The 22,338-nt window shown below is 44.6% G+C and overlaps 1 protein-coding gene across 1 annotated transcript in view; it reads right to left on the bottom strand.

Moving 5' to 3' along the window:
• GALNTL6 (polypeptide N-acetylgalactosaminyltransferase like 6) overlaps positions 1-22,338 on the bottom strand; it is a 2,516,565-nt gene that overhangs the window by 1,238,210 nt on the left and 1,256,017 nt on the right. The window contains exon 5 of the mRNA XM_086962433.1: positions 7,114-7,252. Coding sequence (XP_086818559.1) covers positions 7,114-7,252 — 139 coding nt within the window. The remainder of the gene's footprint in view (positions 1-7,113; positions 7,253-22,338) is intronic.

Genomic DNA, 22,338 nt, shown 5'->3' with positions numbered 1-22,338 from the left:
TCTTTGTTTTTCAACACTTCCCATCTCTGTGGCTGTTTGGCCTTGTGAATTTTGTCACAACTACAGGTACCTAGAGACAAATGATACCTCCATAGTTTTCCATGGGCCAAGTTGTTTGAAACCTTTTTAAAGTCATATTCTTATTACTTGTATTATATGTATGTTGGATTTTTGTCTTTTTGGTCTTTCTTGGGTTTAGCTAAATATACTTTATATTTCTAAACTGGTATAGTGTTCATTTGTGGTGTTATCACTATATTACTGTGTGTTTTGAGTACAAATACTTTACACATTGCCTTTGGGATAAGTATGTAAATGTAAATGTAAATGTGGCGTATTTGTATAGCGCGAACAGTGACCCGGAGGCATCCCGGCGCTTGTACTGGGGTGTCCACTCCTGGGCATCCCATGTTGAAACCAGGCATCCCTTGTGTATCAGGGGTCCTTTGTGGAGACTAAGCAAGCTACTGCCCAGAGTTGCAGCGTGGGACCCATGCTTAGAATCGGCACTGAGGCAAGAATATCCGGTTAGAGGAATTTAAGCCCGAAACCCGCCGAGGCGGGAATCGAACCCTGGTCCCTGGCCAGCGTTCTGCATCAAGGTCTGCCGCTATAAGCATTGAGCCACACTTCTCCACTGTCTGCTTGTGCCAAGCTACCCAGGGGGTGAGCAGGGGTTATCTAAAGTGTGTATCTACCATACTCTGACTAGAAGCAATGGTCCCTATTTGGACAAAGGTACCTATCTCTGGCAATTAGAGACCCCTATTTCTAACACTGGAAGATAAGGGGGCGATACAGTTATCAACCACTGCTAAACCATTTTCTATATTCGACATGTCTATCTTCTGCAGTCTTTCAGCAGCTTCCTGCTGAGTCTCTTTCCACACCTCATCGTATATTGCACACTAGAAGCATTTTTTAAGTGATTTTTAAGGACCTATAGTGTTATGTCATCAGAAAGAAGGGACAAGTGTTCTCTCACCTGTGACAATGTTGATGTTTTTGGCCAATCAAGGCACAACTTCCAAACCCTTAAGTTGAACCACTCCTGACTGTTATGTCTGCACATAACACAGGTAATGCTTGCTGATTTTGAAACCTTCGGTGTTACCCAGGAATCGTGCCTGACATCCTTTATTATCTAACCCCCACATTAACCATCTTTCCCCATTGGAATATGATGAATTGTACATATCATTGTATAGTGTCTACTGTTTCCTCCATGCATTTTCTACACTGCTGTCAATATACAATTTGTGTATATGTGGGAATATTTGGTGTGTTAAAATCTTTGATTTTATCCAGCCCAAGTCATGCTGTTTGCTGCACACTTTTGTCCAGAAAAATCATTGGTTGTGGTATGTGCGATATAAGGCTATAAGTCATGGTCTAAACAAAACCTTGTTCCCCTGAACCTCTCAATCCTTTGTTCCTCCAATTGATTTAACATTGACAGTGTCCCTCCAAAGTCAAACCCTGGTGTGTGCAGCTGTGAGAGAAAAGAAGCAGAAAAAATCAGCTTGGTGTTTGTTATAATTTTTTCTTGGGAGGTGATGGCGCAAGCTTATATTAATAAGACACTGGATCTAATGTGGCAAAACCAGAAAAATAAGCAAATTTCTGTGCAAATATTTTCTAACTACCCCGTGGTGGTGTAGGGCAATGTTCCCATTGTATGTAATTAAGGACAGCATGTGGAGTGCTTGCTTTATGCAAGAAATGGTGACAATATTGTTGAAAATAAAACATTTCATCATAGGTTGTCAAGCCTTCATGCAGTTCATCAGAAGAAAAACAGTCCAATGGTCAAGATCTTCTAGCATTCCTCTGGCCTAATGGCTGGTGCGGTCAATCTCAAATCTGGAGAACCAGGTTCGAGTCTTGGCAATGGACCTCAACGTCCTGTGATTCTGGGCAAATCACTAAATCTCCATGTCAATAATAAATGTGTCCTTGTGTAACATAACTGGTGCTCATGTAAAGAGCTCTGATACCCAATACCGTCAGTTCAAGTTTGTGCTATATAAAACTCTGTAAAAAATAAATATCCCAATCATCAGACACAGTACAAGGGGTGATAATGTCATTCAGAGAAATGCAGAATACATATAGTATTTGCAAGATTTCTGTAGGACCATACACATCATACAATGCCCTTTCCTAAACAATCCTATCAGGAACTGGAAAGATTAAATTTTCACCAGGTAGAGGGCTCTTCACACTTTGTGTGATGAAGAATGTCGTGTTAGAACCAAGTTCACCAGGTGTACAGCAGAGTGTTCTGGGACATACTGTCTGTTCAGAAGCAAAAAGAAAAGACTGTCACAAAACCAATCCAAAGCACCAGGAAAAGTAATGAAATTACCGAAGGATGGCCCACATTTTTTTATGTCCACTATTTTCTCGCTGAACAGATCCCCAACCTTTGGGATCCAAGCAAGAGCTGCGTGAACTTCCTTCCCTACACCAGTGGTGGTGCATTTTACTTGGATGTTGCCTTGTTTGTCCTGGAAACCATTCAGTTCCTGTAAAACTGCCAAAAGTTTGATTGAATCAAATGGTATTCCCGCCACCACTGTGCTGGGACTGTCTAGGTCTTGGGCCCACGTGGTAACCCCAAACTGGATATCGTATGTCGTCCAACCACCCAGAGATTTTCTAGGCAGATTTTTCAACGCCCTCTGGGCCCCATATAGGTGATGGACCCAACTGTGACCTGACCCCATACTCTTGCTGTTAAAAACTTCTTAAGGTCCCGCTTTTTTTTTATCCATGACAGAATTTCCCTCAGGATGGTATGGGAAGGAATATCTCAGGGTCACAGACAAGCTTCCCATGGTATCTTTGTAAGCCCTGGAAGCAAATACCAGACCATGGACGGAATGAATTATGCCAACTGCATATGTCTCTTTGTAGCCTTGCTGATATTCTATAACAGTTCGGGTGTCAACCAACTGCTGTGGCCGGACCCATACATAACATGTGCATTTGGTGAGTTACATTTACCCAAGTGTATCTTGGAGCTGAATAAGAGATTTTTATTGCTACCCAACTCAATGGTACTCATGTTATCAACCTCAGAAGGATGAAAGTCTGAGAGGACATGGCGAGATTTGAAACTGTGACCATGGGGTCAAACACAAGCCCTTAAAAGGGATGCATTCTTCCTACAAGCGACCAGATCCATAGGAATTGAGATTAGGAATCCACGGCCACCAAGATGTACTTGTAAGTTCCATCCGATATTAAGGGGCCACAGATATCCAAATAAAAACACAAGCGAAAGGCTTGTTAGAAATGAGTAAAGGTGCCTCTGGTGGGCTTGCTATGGTGGAACACTTCATCTGCTGGCAGATGTCACATTTAGGGATAAAGCCTTTGATCTGTTTTAGAGACCTAGCCACCAGTAATGTTGCTGCAATAGTAAAATCGTAGCAGCCACCCCTGCGTGTGCAGATGGAAGACCCTCACATGCAGCTAGAATTACACCTAACCTGACGTCTGAATTTTATATCTACTGTAATAACAAGGGGTTGGAAATAAACACCACAAAAACCAAATTTATGGTCTTTAATCCAGCTAAGACAACACACTCTAATCCCAGCCTAAATGGCATGGTTCTGGAAAGGGTCTCTGTATATGACTACCTAGATGTAACCATGACTGAGAATATGGAGTGGGGGCCATAAATTGTCAAAGCCAAGCTCAAATTAGCCCAGACTATGGGACAAATTGCAAAATTACTGAGAGACTCTTCCTTTAAACCTCCTTGCCCTATCCTAAAGATATAAAACGTACAGGCCAGGACCTCATCAATGTATGGGGCTGAACTGTGGGATCACTGTTCTTGTAGCCAATTGAGCAAAGTTGAGATTAGCTTTTTAAGACAGACTCTGGGTCTCCCCTCTAGTACCCCTTTAATTCCACTGAGACTCGATTTGGGTATTAAGCCAATAGGAGAATTAAGCATTAAGACCCCAGAGTAAGAAGCATACCGGTTAGAAACAAAAGAGCTTTTGGGCTTCCGGGGTGCAGACAAAAAGATCCCTTGGTTTGTGTACCTAAAGGAAGAGTGTAGCAGGATAGGTAACCCTAGCCTCTGGAGCGACCCCAAAGGAAGCATGACTGGCAACCTTGCGTGTGGAACTGGTGATTGATTTCTTTGACATGTATCTTTGTTAATTCAACTGTATTATGTCATTTCACACAATTGTCGAGTGTGTGGTTTTTCTGCCTGAAACACTATAAAACATGCTCTATTTTGACAATGTGACATGCATTCTATGCCTTTAAAACAGAGCAGACACTATTCTGATCCTTTCACGCAGTTTATACTTCGAGGTGTTTGCACTTAGTTAGAGAACAGACTCTAAAGCAGTCTGTTTTTGTGATCTATACTTAAACTTTCTTTACCCTTTTAAATTGTACAGACCCTGTGCTAGTCTGTGATTTGATTTATACTTAGGTTTCCGCAGACTTTCCATTTGAGGCAGAATCTATATCAGTCCTCCTGCTGAACTTGGTTTTGGTTCTGGCTGTTTGCTTACTTTGGAAGCAGACCTTATGTTGATGAAATTGCAATATTTTATTTTGACTAAGTATGCTAATTTCCTTGGATATGATTAACAATCTTTCCGCCTTCTGAAATGAACTTAATTTGAAATAAACCTTTATAGTTTCCTACTTTTAGTTCTTGTCTTGTGATGTTGTTATTAATTAGTACTAGACTCAGACAGCCTCAATTCTGCATATCAACCTTCTAATTCTTTAATTTGGTTATGGGTACAAGCATGCCACCTGTTATTGAATTAAAATACAGGTTTTTCTTACTTATGAGACTGTTTCTATACAGAGTAACGTTTATGTCAAAGACCACAGACTGTATTACTGGCTTTACAAATGTGATTTATCACTTTGATAACCTGGTACCTGGCTACTTAATGCTGAATAGACCCTTAGATCCATGAAACAATCGTGTCGTAAGCTGGAGAGAGCCTGGAGGCGAGAATACTCACAATCTAAGAAATCCGAGTATAGAGCTGCGATTAAATCATATAAGAGTGAAATGAAAAGAGCACAAATCCAATTTTATGACTCTAAAATCAAGTCAGCTGCTAACTCACCCAGAGAAATATTTAAAATAGCTAAGTCACTAATCTCTCCCCCCCCTGAGTGCGTCTCCTCTGCTGGGGCGCTAGCTCGATGCAATAATTTGGCAACTTTTTTCTCTCAGAAAATTTTGGCCATCTATTCCTCCTTCCCTACTGATACAGAGAAGCGGGACATTACTGCTGACCTTAAAGCGGACGTCCCAGTCCACAGCTCGCTCGAGGAGTTCCCTCTTCTTGACTCAACTGCATTGAAGAAAATTTTTTCTAAAGTCACCTCAGGATCTCCCAATGATCCTGCACCTCCTCAGACCCTCCTTAAAGTCAGCGAGGCAATATGTCCTGTTATCTTAGATGTCCTAAACTCGTCCATTGTTTCCAGCTTGGTCCCTGCCCAGTGGAAATGTGCAATGGTCAGGGCCCTTCTTAAAAAACCTTCATTAGACCAGAACAACTTGGCTAACTTCCGCCCCATCTCCCTTCTCCCTTGGACGAGTAAGTTGCTGGAGAGGCACATCAATAACATCTTGGTAGAGTATCTGGAGTCCAATGACCTACTTTGTGCCTCCCAGGCGGGATTCCGCCCTCAACATGGCACCGAAACTGCTTTACTTGCAGTAACGGAAGAAACAAGATCTGTGATGGACCAGGGAGGGAGGGCAGCCATTATATTATTAGATCTTAGTGCCGCGTTCGACACGGTTAACCATGCCACATTATTACATCGTCTAAAAGGCATGGGCGTGTCGGGCGCGGCCCTGAAATGGCTGACCTCCTTCCTGGATGAGCGCTTCTTCCAGGTGTTTGAGGGCGAGGTAGCATCCTCAAAACACCCTCTGAGCTGCGGGGTTCCTCAGGGCTCGGCCCTGAGCCCCACGCTCTTTAATGTCTACATGAGTCCTCTGGCAGGGATAGTACAGCCCTTCGGTGTGCGTATTATCACCTACGCGGATGATACCCAACTGGTGGTCTCCCTGGATCACACGGAGGGTTCATCCAACACCTTAGGGCCCTGTCTAGAGGCAGTAGCCAAGTGGATGCATTCCTCATGTCTCAGACTCAACGGGGAGAAGACAGAGATTATGCTACTGGGCAACCCCGCACCGATCATTCTGGTTCCCATCTGGCCCGCCTGTCTTGGTGCTCCTCCCTTGCCGAAACCCCACATCAAAAGCCTCGGAGTCTGGCTTGATAAAGCATTGGATTTTTCTGTGCAGGCCACTAAAACTGCTTCCATCTGCATTGGTCTGTTGAGAATGCTCCGTAAGATTCTCCCATTGCTTCCTTTCCAGGCGAGGAGAATCATGGTTCAGGCCTTGATACTCTCCCGCCTGGATTATGGAAATGCATTATATTTGGGTGCCCCGGCAGCAGTGATCAACAGACTTCAAGTTACGCAGAACTGTGCTGCTCGACTCTTGTTTGGCATCCCCCGTGGCCAATCAGCAAGGAAGGCTTTAAAAGAACTCCATTGGCTCCCAATAGCTGCCAGAATGCATTTTAATGCTATGTGCATTGTGCACAAAGCTTTTCACCGAACAGGTCCAGCCATTCTGCGCCCTCTGGTCGTACCTTACGTTCCATCGAGAACCCTTCGTTCCAGCGCCCTTCATCTTGCCACGACAACTAAAGTCAATAAGGCTCGCTGGGGAGGCCGGGCGTTTTCACACTTAGCAGCTAAGATGTGGAATTCGCTCCCGCCAAATATGCGGGAAATCAGCAATCTGATGGTCTTTAGGAAGACATTAAAAACTTACCTGTTAGCCAAAATGTGTTAACCTTGCTATCTGCTCACCACACTATTCAGTTCAAGCGCTGCGAGGCCTTAGGGTATGTGCGCGCTATATAAATATAATTTTTTCATTTCATTTCATTTCATTTCAAGATATGTTTTTGCAAGATATAAGGTGTTAGAACAGCATAATGACGTGAATATTCTGGAAGAACTAAATATTTTAAACATATGCAAATGTTTATACGGTTTTAATTTCATTCAACTTACTTTGGATGTCGAATGTCTGGCAGAGATCTGTCCAGAGGAAGGTTATTGCTCACAAAAATATTAAAGCCATTTTCTCGATATGCAGTGTCGTCCTGCTCTTCCTCACTGAGAGGGTATGGTTTGCCATGTTCACCTTTGCCTGAAAAACAAGGTTAAATGTTAATCACAGGAAGCAATATAAGCAGATGTATTAACGGTTTCCATTTGATAACAACAATTTGATTTTTATATTTAGAAATTATACATGGACAGATTTTACAAATGTGTATCTCTTTGAAATTCTTTAATCATTGGGACACCATTATGTACAATGCAGAAAGTGAAAAGCACTGGGAAAAGGTGTTAATGCTCTGTGGTTTTGCAATCTGCACGATTTCGAAATTGTAGGTGGAGCATACCACTTGGTACATCACCTTATGCAGAAAGTTTTAAAGTAGCCACACCAAGCTAAACAGCAGTTGGTCAAGCAGACATTTTTCACATTTACCAGGCCTCATCCACGCCAGACTGAAGTTGTATGGTTAAATGCCTCTATTATTGAAGGGGGCAGTGGAGTTGCACTGGGGAGATGACTTCTGTAGTCCCAATCATGTTGGTTGAGGTAATACACCAAGATGCCCTCCATTGGCTAGAATTTCTGTGTTAAATATGTTAGTATTCATGAGCACACTGGTGAAAAGCACAGTAGCAAAAGAAAGAGCTTAGCGATGGTAATCCTGTGTACAGCAATTATTTATTCTCTGCAGGGACATTATAGGAAATATGCCTTCTCTGTGTGGTTCTCCCATATTTTTCACCTTCTGTTAGCACTGTATGTTTCACTGGCTTTAGAATTCTGTGTGTTTTGCCTCGGCTAACCAGTAGTAAAGTGCCTATGCTCCTCCTCTCAACACATTTGAAATGGGATATTCCTAATTGGTATATTTAACTTACTTATATGTCCCTATTATACTGTACCATATGTACCCAGAGCCTGGAAGTTAAATTCCACCAGTGGACTGCAGCACCTATGGTGAAATTCACTGCAGTGTATTGTAGTCTGACTGTGGCAGTTTAAAAACTGCAGTTCGACCTGTTAAAATAAATGAAGAATGCCAAAACAATTCTTGTGCATCCACTGTTCAGTTACCCTGCTTTTGTGCAACCAGACTTCTGTCTCTGGGCTTGTAGGGAGTACTGTAGCATCTTAAAACTGGATTTTAGTGTTAGATGTGGGAGGACACTGGGTTACCATACTACACTCCTCAGACACATCCTCCAGCCCTTAAAGCTCAAGTTTAGTCTGACTGAAGATATTTACCGTCTTGAAAATGACAAAAGTGGGTAAGGTTCACCCTGGTAACGTTTATTCCACTGATTAGGGGTTGCTCAACCCTCATTCTCCCCTACTAACTCATGCCAGACACAAATGTGACACCTCCACGTACCCCCTTCAGTACACTCTTGCACCTGATAAAGATCAAAAGAAGACTGCATCTGCTGTCTGTGACCTGAAAAGAGCCCTTAGGGACTGGACTTACCCTCGCTCGTACCCAGGACAAAGAGGTGGACTTCAAGGGTCATAAGGCTAACCTCTTGTTCGAGCTACAGAGATAGAACAACCTAGAATATGCCTTTCCTGCAACTGACCAGCGGCAGCAAGACCTGGACTTGACCCTGCATTTGGCGTCCACCTGAGACCCTGTGAGTCTGTTTGCGCCTCCCCTGAGGTCTTACAGGCTTTAGATGTTTACTCCTGTACTGGATTGTGAAGGTAAAATCATATACCAGGACAAACATGGTTGGTGCATCCAACCCATGCTCTATTGCAGTCAACATTAAATTGTGTCTGTTTGAAATGGGATTTTTGGTTGACTAGGGCATACGCCGAAGCCAGGCAGAAACCACCACTGTAGTCTGGGCAAGGGAGTTATAAGTTGAAGATAACCCCTGCTCACCCCCTTGGTAGCTGGGCACGTGCAGTCAGGCTTATCCTAGAGGCAATGTGTAAAGCATTTGTGCAACACACACAGCAGCGACACACTAGGCACACCACAAAAGAAACTCCACACAAGGTTATATAAAAAAAAGCCTTTGTATTACTCATAAAACACATTAGAGCGTAATCACATGTATACGCAGTGCCACCTGGCACTTGGTATTACTTTACAGGGATTACATACACTACAGGGCCAATAGGGCCACTGTCATCATAACACAACTCACAAGTAGTGAAAACAACCAGTAACTACTGATAAACTTGCACTTAGTACGAATGCATTAGGCATGAAACATCTTCAGAAATGCACCCAGTACACACTCATAATGTGCACAGGCTATTCCAACATAGTAAGAACAATCACTACTCGGATCTATCATGTAGCTCCTAAACATAATAACAGTTAGGGCACAACTTACAGTGGGTTAGGTCCATTAAGGATGATTCACCACACTTTTGCCTAAGCAAAACCCGTGTATGTACTACGTGTCAGGAAACATCATGAAAAACATCTTACTGTGCAGGTATTACGTAGCTCCTCAGTCAAACCCAAAACTTAGGGCCCAGGAGCACCCGCACACCTACAATCAATACGAGGATAATGAACTCTGTCCTCCATGACCCTAATCCTCCCTGAGCGGGGGAGGGTGTGCTGTCATCAAGCTATGCCCCCAAATGCACTGGGAGCGGCCACGAGCTCCTATTGTCAGAAGTCTAGTGACCCTGTGTGGCCTACTCCACTCCAGGTATGTGTCATTGGAGGGGGGAAGGGCAGACCAGCTCCCACGGTAGGAAAATCCCTCAGGATCCCCCACAGGCACTCCAGCAGTTGCCTGCATTGATGCGGCGCAGCTGTAAACTCTTTCCGCCTGTCTGCCAACGGAAGTCACCACAGGGGGATCTTGCTCCCATCCCTTCTTTGCAACCCGGCCAATGGGACCACCAAGCTAAGGGGGATGCAGTGGATCCTTGGAGACTACTCGGGCCTCAAGACAGCACACTGGGACACACTCCAGTCCCACGCCCTCTTGCAACATGGTCCGAGTCCTCCAAGACTTCATGGACAGCTACTTTTGCCACAGGCCTGCCTCTTCACTCAGCAGGTGGGCAATTTCCATGACCGGACTTGTTCTTACACTCTCCCCGAGCCGACAGACCTCCGTAGTGGCACACAAAGATCACACCAACTTTTGGCACTCCCGGGCTGAGCCGCAGGATGTTACAGAAGTACTGCCTCAGGACGGCTTGAATCTTCCTGCGTTGTTTGTCATGCCAGTAGGCCCTGCCCACTGGTGCAGCAGCTTCAGCCACTTCCTGATGCCGGGCAACTGGGGGAGTTGCAGCGTTATCGCATTGGCTTCTCACAGACAGGGCACTCTGACTTGGTGCGGTCAGCCCCAGCCCATGGACACATGCTGGTTAAACAGCAATTCTCCTTAAAACAGAGCACTACCCCCGCCCTTGGCAATTGCACAAACCGGTGCTATCGTCTCCATCGGCCACCATGCACTTTCACTGTGGAGGGCACCACACGTCACAAGGGGTGCACACACACACCAGCTGCCAGGGGCTTGATCACTTCCTCAACAAGCTCTCCCCTCCTGCTGCTCCTCACACAAAGGGTTCTTGCACCAGCGCTCCCCACGCGCTTCCCAGCACAGTACAAGCCAAAAGAAAGTGCTCACCATGCGCTTCTGCCCATCGGCCCATGCAAGCCAACAAGCCTCACAAGATCACTCGGGCAGCCCAATGGGGTGCACACAGGTAGGCCAGCACAAGAGTTCTCCAGGTAAGGAGGTAGTCCTTCCCATAGCCCAACAGGCAGCAGGTCAGTCCTCCCAGCAGTCCAGTCCCCTGGCAGTTCCTCCTGACAGCGGGTTCCACCAATCCAGCTCCCCACAAGCACAAAGTTCACCAAGAACCTCACAAGGGGTCACAGCCCCAATACTTATACCAGTTAGAGTCTTTGTTCTCCTCCTGGCAAAGGGCTGTGTGCCTGTTCCAAACCAGTTATGGGGGTACTCACACCTTTCTCTGAAGGTGCATTACCCTCTCCTTTGTCAGTATAGGCTTGGGCCCCAGACACACTACAGGGGGGCAGAGCCAGCATTGTAGAAGGTAGGCACAGTCTCATTCAGTCCCAAGTGCTACACTTCCTACCACTCCAAATGCAGATGGGACTATTCAGCCTAGTGCTGACTCACCCAGCCCCTCTGGAGCCACTGCACCTACCCAGCCCCTGTCACTCCAGAGCCAGACATGCAATACACATCAGACAGGCACAAGGACACATAGCACACAGAAATGCCCACTTCTAAAAGAGGCATTTCTAAAATAGTGATAATAAATCTGCAAACCCCATTACACAGCATTTATTACCAGGATTCCAAAAATACCAAACTTGACCACTCTACTCTTCTCAGGTCAAGAATTACCTCTAAATCACATCTCAGGGAATCCCTAATGCATTCTATGAGACAGCAGTCTCACAGTAGTGAGAAACCAAAATAGCTGTTTGTCACTACCAGGACATGCCACACAGTTAAGGCACATGTCCTACATTTTACCTACAGCGCGCCCTGCCCATAGGGCCATGTAGGGCCTACATTAAGGATGACTGATATGTAGTAAAAGGGGAGTCACAGACCTGGCAACCACTTTATGTGCCACAGCACAGCAGCAGTAAACTGAGCGTGCAGACACTTCAATGGCAGAGGCCTGAGACAGGTTTGAAAGGCTATTGTCTTGGGTGGCGCAAGCAGCGCTGCAAACCCACCAGTAGCATGTAATCTACTGGCCCTGGGTATCTGAGATACCACTTTTCAAGGGACTGATAGGTAAATTAAATATGCCAAACACTTTTAGACAAATCTTACTAAGTTTTACCATGGAGAACACATGCACTTTACACTGGACAGCAGTGAAAAAGTGCCCAGAGTCCTAAAACCACCACCAGGTCAGAAAAAATACCATGAGGAAGGCAAAAAGTTATGGGATGACCCTGCAAAAAGGGCCAAGTCCAACAGTGTCTAATTCCAGTCTATTGTAACCATTTACTATTATTGACCCTCTATGCTTCTTGGTGTTATTCCAACGTAATAAATGTACAGTTCGTTTCTATGGTTCTCCTTATTGGATTTTTGTCATTTTGGTGCCATTTTGTTTAATACATTTTGCTCTATTGTTCCAATTTGGTTTGGGGTTTTTATTACTTTGCATTTCAACTTTATTACTATTTTGGTTCTGCATAAATACTTCACACATTACCCTAAGTTAAGCTTGTCTTTTCTATACCACAGCAATCGGGATTGTGCTTATGTTAGTTCAGTGACTGTGAGGGTTCACCTTGACATGGGTTGTGATTATTCGTTGAGGTGGGAAGTCAGCCCCACCCTCTCCAATAATAATCCAATTTCTTACAATCATACCAGTCCAGGAAAGGATTTATGAGCAGCAGAACCTCCCACCAGATCTAGGACACATTCTCCAAGAATATAATGCACAAGACTGACTAAATTACCTGGGTGACCATGAGAAGCCCTACCTTTTACACCAGGGCACACACAAGTGTAGGTGGATGAATACAATCGCAAATTCAAGCAGAAGGGCCTCTGAAGCCAGTTAAGGGCCTTCCCAAGATTTGACACTACCCTCCAACAGTAGGGAATGCATGACGGTCCAGCGCTCGCTCAAATGGATTGCCATGCTTCAAAGTTAGGGCCATCACACAACTTACTGCCTTTTCGTGACTTCACCATGATTTATGCAGAGAGGAAGTCAGTGATCTAGACCAGGAAGGAATGCTATCTGGTCTATATATCTCCAGGACTTTCTACACTCATGCTTCAAACAACTATGAACACTTGCAGGGTAGAAATTCAGTGATTCAGCCTTGGCAGCTATCAGAACACCAGAAGCAGAAAACCAAGCACTACAGAGAAAATGTACAGAGGAGCTCATAAACTAGTCCACTATGTAAAGCCAGACCTTAGAAATGTTTAGCAGCTCCATAACCACAAAAAAAGCCTCTGTCACAAAGTAACCACTCCGTGGTAACTTCACTTGTTGCCGAACTAGCTGAGGTTCAAATGTAAAGTCCTCTGTATGTTGCTTAACATATTTTATAGCACATACTAGTTATTTTTACATGACCAGTTCTCTAGATATAGACCTACCCAGTCCTAGAAATATGTCCCTTTCATCCAGCCAATGACCAATAGATCAATCAGTTTGGCAGGGGAGGACAGTCTCTTGCTTATTCAGTACCCATAGCTTGGATTGACCCGCTGCTACATCCTTGTTGCATCCAAAAGGTCTTATTAAGTAAATGTTTGTGTTTTGCTATTATTCTTTTAGACCTGTCTCTTATTGACATGTATTGTTTTTACTTTTCTTTAGTACTAAGGTGCCACTGGGGACATGAGCCCCCATCACACGTTGAGCCTTTTTCCCTCAATACTCTCTTAAATCCCTGAGGAGCCCCCAAAATGATGAAACGTTCTCCTCATGATCGCTTTTTTTAATGGTAACTGAGAAGGTAGCCCACCCTCCCGCCCCTACCAAAAACCTAAATTGGGTATAGCATAATGTGTATTTTTAAGGGTCTTTAGGCCCCCGATTGGGTTTAGCAACTCACCCTGATTTAGAGACTAAATTGAGTTAACCTAATTTCATTTCTTATTTCTCTATTTCATTCGAGATTAATGTTTGTTTTTCAGATTACAGGTATCGTACAGGATTAACATTCTCATTGAGACAAATGGCCGATTTCCTTTGTGATTATTAGTTAAATCTGCTACTGTGTTTTCTATTGTGTTTGTATGGTGCTATGTGTACTTTTGCTATTTTTACTATTTATACTGCACATATAGTTTATACAATATGAGTTAATATTAAAGTGTTGTACTGTCGCACAACTCTGGATAGACCTAAATCCTTATTTCTGTTGTGTTGCAATGCAGGTAAATACGCTATTTCAATTATGAGTGTGGGACGCTGTAACAAGGCTTGGCCACATGCCACCCTTTGAGTGAAGCTTCAGCTGAAACACAAACGCTTGGTTGAAGCAGAGCTGTCTGTGTATGAATGGCTATGAACAGGAAATCTTAAGAGTGGGAAATCAATCGGAAAATATTCCGTCCACCTCTGGTCAAAATAACTAAGGGACATATTACCAACAACTAGCGATAATTATCGCTATGTTGGCTTAGCGGCAATATTTTTATCGCCGAGCTGCGGTGATTTTTATCGCTTAGGAACCTTGCTATTATCAAGGTTTATCTCCTAAGCCATAAAAATAGGCCGAAATGCATGAGTATCGCTGAAAAGTCAGCGATATTCATGCATTACCGAGCTAATGCTCCTAGCCATGTTATCCACCTACAATTGGATAACATGGCTAAGAACTGCTCAGGGGCAGGTGTTAGCTTTAGGAGATATTCGCGCTTAGCGCGAATATCTCCAAAAGTTGGTAATAGGAGATAGCGATGGTAGCGACTGTTTCCAGTAGCTAACATCTTGGCACGCCCACTTTGCATGTCATTTGTGATAAATATCACTGACATGCAAAGCAGGGCCAAAGATGGTCGCTATTTCCTACTAGCTGTCGCTAACTGGTGTTAGCGACAGCTGGGTAATAGGGAGATAATTTTATCTCCGCTTTCTTGGCTTTTAAAGCCAAAAATGCGGAGATAAACCCCCTTGATAATATGCCCCTAAGAGACTAACCTCTTGTGCTATAGCTGGAATGCTTTTCTAATCAAATTGCAAAAAATAGAGAAATTACTAAAATTAGTAAAATTGTTGAAGTGTGACTCTTTAATTAAACCTTTTCAGAAGATGTTACTTAAGCTTGCCATCAACGCTCCTCACATGGAAAAGATCAGTTTTGGTTTGGTGTTTTATTAATCATACTCTGAAGTCACAAGTAGCGAAACCAAGAACATGCTACATTAGAACAAAGCTTCACCATGACCATTACAGGCCGCCAATGCTGCTGATTGTTCTTCTAACTACACCAGTCTCATAAGATTTCTGCAGCTACTGAAGTCTGCCCCTGGCACCTCTTGCGCCACGTTTACGCTGCCTTGCGTGACGCAACAGCGGCGTAAACGTGGTGCATCCCTGCGAGGCATTTACATGTGACGCATCTAGGGAGATGCGTCACGTTATAAATCCCAGCGCCACAATGGGGGTGTTCCCACGCAGGGTGGGCGTTCCGGTGCCTATGCGCCTCGCAAAAGTGCCTGCCCGACTCCAGCGATGTGCGGCTCTTACGTCACGAAATGCGTCACCCATCTGCCTACCGTTGCGCCACGGCACGATGCATTGTAAATGCGGCGCATCTACAAGGGTAGTTTTGCGTGACGAATTTGTTTCTGGCGCATCTCTGCTGATATGCAGAGATGCGCCAGAACTTGTAAATATGCCCCCAGGAATGTTGGTGAATTGAAAAAAACTACGTAAAAGTGCGTTCAGTCCGAGAAGTAAATCTCCGTCCAACGCTCTCGTTTTAACCTTCTCGTTTGTTTAGTGCATGCATCCCGCAGGGCGCATCTTTTCGAATATTTGCACCATACAGTCCGCCTATGAAACACAAATGTTGATTTTGGCGATACCAATGGAGCTAGAATGAAAAAAATAAAAAAATAAATGTGATGAACGTGGCTGCGTGATGAATTGAGCTATTGTTTAAAGCCTGATCTTGTGGGACTCGTGAGATAGGAATGAGCGCGGTGTTTATGCTCCACACTCTGCGGAGGAGCGGAGATATGAGCGGAAGGTCATTCGAGCGTATCTCATGCTGTAAACAGAGACTCAACAGGCTGCAGAGGTCTCTCTGCCGTCACATGGGCGTTAACGCATTTGATTCAGCTGTGAAGCCCACACGTTCTGAAGAAAAGCCACGGCAAGCGTGCAGCACGAGCCTGGGCTGCCAGCCTGGCAGGCCTCTGTTGCACGCTTCCCGTGGCCTGGCAGTGCCAGGGGCGCATCCCGCTCCTCATAAGTCTGCTCGGCACACCAGCTGATTAAGTGGAAGTAATGACCTGTCCTTTTAGAGCTCTTTAATAATCGCAACTCGGAGAGAAAAGGGTTTGCGATCAGTTAAAGGGTTACAATCCTGCTTCTTTTATGATATGCACTGACCAAGTTGATAAAAGCATGCGTATAACACACATTTGCAGCTTTCTCAAGATTTACACATACCCGTAGTGTTCCCTTGGAACGTGTGTATGTACATGGGATTCTTGGGAGGGAGAAGAGAATCACACTGAGGGGTACCAGGGGCCAGACTTTCATAGAAGAGGACAGTGGCTTAAGGCAAAATGACGAGGCACCCCTGCAAAAGGTGATGAGGGACCCAGCGTCTCCCAGATTGCACAGATATTCATTGATCTTGGGCACAATGAGGGCAAAAGAAGAGTGTCTTTCCCGGGGTTTAGCTGTTTTTTATTCCATGCCATTCTGCAAGGCATGCAATGGCATGGCTTAGAGGGTGATAGTTAATAAGATCATCATGACGGGGTAAAATAAGTGGGTTAGAAAGTCAAGTTCACATTTTAAACGTTGCAGTTCAATGCTTGAACTATTCATTACCCCATCATCAATCTGCAAAAAAGCTAGCTATATGTAGCAGGGATCTTTATATAAGTGGAAATGTTTTGCAAGAATACTTGAAACTACATAAGCAATTTATTTGTTCATTTATATAAGAGTTCATGATGTGATCAAGAAGCAAACGTTTAAACATGCATTCAGCATTTTCTTATTCAAGCTTGTTTTTCATGCAGCATTGCTTTTAGTCATTATTGAGGCTTCCTACGAGTAAATGAACATTTTTATATTTTTATGCTTTCTAAGTACGTTATTTCATCAAACTTTGCAAATGTATTCTGTGCATTTATTACGAACCAGCGTTATTTGCTTGTTAGTTTTAAATCTGCTCTTTCAAGGGAGAAGTGTGGTACTGCAATTCTGGACCCTGCCGTTTCACCAGCCTCGGGGTCCACACACTCGTATCGCAAATGTCGTCGTACCATGACGAATTTGGTATCGACGGACCGGTAATGATTAGGACATCATCCCTATGCATTTGCGTCATGATCGTGTGATGCTGACACCCTTAAATCGTGGTTTCCGTCTCGAACCCTCAGACGCCATTTTGTGAACGGCATCCATCTTATGGCTTGCCCTCATATAGTCAATTGATTAAGACCGAGTTTGATCTGAAAGGACACGTCCACCGTAGCTGACTTCCCCGTGACCTGGCCGAGCTGACTCCACCGCCTCCAGCCAAACCTGTTTGGGCAGCTCCTCGCCCAGTGGCCGAGTAAGATATCATCAAGGCTCAACATGCCATAAACCATTCACTACATACAGACCATGTTTTCCATACACATACGCCTGTCCATGATTCTTGTTTATGACCAGTTTTACGATGGGAGGGTGCCCGACCTTATTGGTGTTTCATCGATATCTGATGGGAATTCTGGGTCTGGCGGGGTAATCCATCACAATCCGGACATCTGAAATATGTGCTGACCAGCATGACTTCGCTCGTTGTATTGTTGTGAAAATATGTGTATAACCATATCATAAACTCAAGAATTCTTGCCTGCAGCTGTTATTTATGTATATAAGGAGAAGTCTGGTTCTGTAAAAACGAACAGTCTCCTAAGAACTTATGACCCGTGATGTTGCAATTCTAGGACACCTGTTACTTGGTTGCAACCAATAAACCTCGATCTCTGACTTCACCTAGAAGACTCTGTGTTTCCGTAAGTCCAGAACAGGGAGAACCTAGAGGTCTTCGGGTGTGGTCCCCTGGCACCACCGGGTCTCTAAAAACCCGGCACCTCAGTTGGCGCCCAACTCGAGGCGATATCAAGCGGTGACGGTCCAAGCCAGATGTTCGTGAGGAGCTTCGTGTGAAAATTCCGGAGGAAGGCCAGCCACTTCAGCGACCCCTGCATGTCGACGTGGTTCCGAAGGTCTTTGCTGCGAGGTTCCCCGCGTCCCGACGGCTACGAAGGACTGCTGCCCTGACTATAGCCCTGTTTTGGACCCAGTGATCCTTGGTAAAGCGAAACGATAGACGAGTCTTCTAGTGACGTCACCGATCTTCAATACTCAGTTAAGTATAAGTGGAGCGTCTCCTAGTTCTTAGTTTGGTTCTTAGTCTTGGTATCCCAGAGATACGGTTTGTATTGGTACTTGCAAGCACCAAAACCGAGGGATTCGTGTATTCACGAAAATATCATAATTAGATAATCCCTTGAAGTTTGAAGCTAGACTAGTGAGCAAAAATGCCTGGTCTTAGCAGACTTGGAAACTTGTTTTGTCTTGGTTGTAGTAGGGACTCCCGATTAGAGGATTCGTGTCCGGTTCCTCCGATTGGAACTCCATTATATGAATTATATATAAAACATGGAGTAGGTCCTATCACGTATAATGAAGTGTGGATAAAATACACCCGCAAGGATGGTGTTTTAAAATGGCCCCAATATGGTAGTTTTGACTCCGAAATTTTAGATAACCTCGAGGCCAAATTGTTCAAGAAGAAAGCCCGGCCGGCGATGTTTGACTCTTTTCGCTTATGGCGCAAAGAAGCCAAACAGAAAGAAATGAAATTAGCAAAGAAAAATAAAAGAGGTATGTCACTGGTGCAAGCTGCCATTGCATACAGGGATAATGAGGAAGAGCAGGAAAGTGAACAAATGCTCAGGAGCAAGAAATTAGCAGTAGATAAATGCTACCCGATGTTACCACATGAGGGACAAGGCTCAAAGGGAACATCAGAGAAAGATCAGTTAATGTCCCACTTATTAAGTTCACCACCCCCATATGCGTTAGACGCTACTGCACCCCCAAAGCGCTTTGTTATACCACGCCCTGGTGCACGAAATACAGCTCTCGCACAAGCACCAGCTCCTCTTCAGCTGGTTCCTACTTCTCCGGCGCAGCCTTCTCAAGGGCCGCCGCCTTTGCTACATACTCCATCTACTTCTACAACTTTGCCTACTGCTCCAACTGTCCACTATGATACTACGTCTGCTACTGCCTCCACTTCCTCTGCTATTGCCTCGACTTCTTCTTTAAATCAGCCTGTCTTTTCTGGGGCATCTGCTTCTCCGCAAGCTTCTCCTTCCGTTCGACAGAGAGTGGCAAGTACTGTCACTGGTCTTTTCTCACCTTTCTTTGGGTCGCCTAAGACGACCCCTAAAACAGGACGTAGACAGTTGCGTAGTCAACTGCTCGATTACGAAGAAAGAGAGGTACTAAATGAGTTAGCACGCAAATGGGTTACTGACACTGCTAAGTATGATGTTCAGTCCGTTATGGAAGTTTTCCGTCAATGGGATGCGCCCACCCAACGATACGTATTTGAAGAGATGTGTGTATATCTATGTGAGGATTTAGAGACAAACGATCCCAAGCGTAAAATGAAGGAATTATTCCGCATGCGTTTTAAGTTCTATGAAGGTATGATTGTAGGTGCCGATGTTGAAAAAGCAATAGATTTATTGTTATCCTATAGGAGTAAGGGAAATGTCTCTAGATCACTGTACGAAGATGATGTGTCAGATAGGAAAAAGGCGCAACAGTACCCCATGAGAGAGGTTCCTCCAGTATGGAGGGAAGGCGATGCGAATGTAAATCCACCAATTCTGCCGCATTTCCAGCGTGTGTGGGTACATGTCCCCTGGAAAAGATCAGAAGTTTTAGCACTCAAACAGACACTACCTGATCCGCGTAAAAATCCAGCCGGATATTACAAGGAATTATCACAGACTGCCAGCTCATGTATAATGAATTTGGCAGATGTAGACATGCTGTTTGGGAACGTTGTTCCGCATCCTTTATGGAGTAAAATTCGTCATGCAGATCATGATCAAGAACTAGGTGACTCATGGGCTAATATTACTGCTACTGATGCTAGACAGGTCAGTGGTTCTAAACCTGAGCCTTTAATAGCAGAACTTCCCGGTAGGATTATTGCGTACATGAAGACATTAATGCCTGAATTTTGCGTAAATTGGGACAAGCTGTCCGCATGCAAGCAGAAGAAAGATGAGAATGTGTCTGACTTTTTCACGAGATTTGAGGAGACTTTCACGGATCACAGTGGTCAGGATATGGCTACCGAGGGTGGCCAAAGACTGTTTGTAGACAAATTTGTACATAATCTGCTTCCCGAACTGTGCAATAAATTGAAAGATTCAGAGAGTGCTTGGGCTGTTTCCACGTCAGCGCAGATTTTAGCCACAGCCCAGTACTACGAAAATAGGCGCAAAGACGAGCTAGATAAGGCAGACAAAAAGACTAAGGAGTTAAAAACTAAGGCTCTTCTCCAGCAAGCCTATCCGCCTCGCACTGCTAGTCAGCCCAGTTATCAACAGCCACAGCAGTATTCGAGAAACGCGCAAGGAAACAAGTTTTCCCATCAGCGTTCTCCGTATGGCCCGAATCAATGTGCCTATTGCAAAGAAGAGGGTCATTTCAAAAGTAATTGTGCAGCTCTTGCGCGACGCTTAAATGGTGTTTCCGGCGCAAGAGGTAGAGGTGTTCAACAGGCTCCTAGAGGTAGGGGCCGTGGAAATTTCTCCCAGAATACAACTTCTTTCCCACCTCAAAATTCCATGAATAGCTTTGACCAACAGAATAATGCGTCTTCCAGGTCAGCTCAGTACTATGCAGATGACTATTACGCAGAAAACGAGAATGAGGGTAATAGTTGCTAGGACAGCCATGGACAGAGAGAGGGAGTTGTTTCAGTTCCAGTAGATCAGAATGGACCGTATGTCGAGGTGACCACATCAGGAGTGTCGGAGCCATTTCTGCTGGATACTGGTGCTACGAAAAGTTCTATTATGCACTCAAAACTTCCTGGCGCACCTTTGTCTGGCGAAATGAATGTTTCAGTAGGTTTTTCTGGCACCCCTGTTAGAAACCCGATCTCCAATCCCATGCCCCTTTCTGTTGGCCCATGCGAATTAGAAGAACCCCTCATTCTTACAACAGGTTGTGGCGAAAATTTGTTAGGCTTGGATTTGTTAAAGAGATTATATGCAACTTTATACTGCTCCCCCTCGGGAGTACAGCTTACCCTAGGAAGGAAAGTTACTTCTCCAATGTATTTGGCGAAGGAAAATATTCCGCCCGAATTGTCATCTCTTCCGGATGAACTTTGGGCGAATGGTTCCAATGATGTGGGTCGTTTAGAGATAGCACCGTATGTCATAACATTGAAAGATAATGTTAGGTTACCACGCATTCCCCAATATAGAATATCGAACGAATGTGAAAAGGCTTTGTTAGCGATCATTTACGACCTGATAGAGAAAGATGTCATCGAAGAGACAGCAGGCAACATTTGTAACAGTCCTGTTTTGCCTGTCTTAAAGCGTACTGATCCTCCACAGCCCCCTGTGTACCGATTTGTGATTGATCTCAGGGAAGTGAATAAGATCGTTGTACCGCAGTTTCCAGTCGTCCCCGACATTACTGCCTTATTGACAATGGTTCCAGCTTCAGCCAATTGGTTTTCGGTGATTGACCTGAAGAACGCTTTCTTCAGCATCCCGATTGCCGAGGAGAGCAGGGATATCTTCGGCTTCAATCTAGGAGGACAAAGCTTCCGCTTTAAACGCGCTCCTCAGGGCTACTGTGAGAGTCCATCAATATTCAGTCAGGCTCTGAAAACACAACTCGATACGATTGTTCTACCTGGTGGCGCGACTCTGATCCAGTATGTAGACGATCTCCTGATCGCTGCAGATACTGAAGAGATTTGCAAGCAAGCCACATTGTCATTGTTGCGTCATTTATGTGACATGAAGCACAAAGTCTCGCTTTCCAAATTACAATTTTGCCGACAAGAAGTAACCTACTTAGGTCACATCTTATCGAAGGAGGGAAGGAGACTGACCCCAGAAAGAATACAGGCAATTGCAGAACTAAGTGTCCCAAAGACGCAAAGAGAAGTGCGTGCCTTCTTGGGCATCACATCGTACTGTAGACAATGGATACCGAACTTCTCACTGTTGGCCAAACCTTTGCTGGCACTAATCCGTAAAGATACACCCAATCCTTTGCCTTGGCCTGAAGATTGTCAGACGAGTTTCCATGAGTTGCGTGAGGCATTATGTTCGGCTCCTGTGTTGGGCAACCCCGACTACAGCAAGCCTTTTACATTATATGTCCATGAGAAAGAAGGTTGTGCATTATCAGTCCTGACACAACACTTT

This window comes from Lissotriton vulgaris, chromosome 3_1 (assembly GCF_964263255.1).
Source record: "Lissotriton vulgaris chromosome 3_1, aLisVul1.2, whole genome shotgun sequence".
NCBI classification, from domain to species: Eukaryota; Metazoa; Chordata; class Amphibia; order Caudata; family Salamandridae; genus Lissotriton; species Lissotriton vulgaris.
This window is presented reverse-complemented; position numbering and strand designations above follow the sequence as displayed.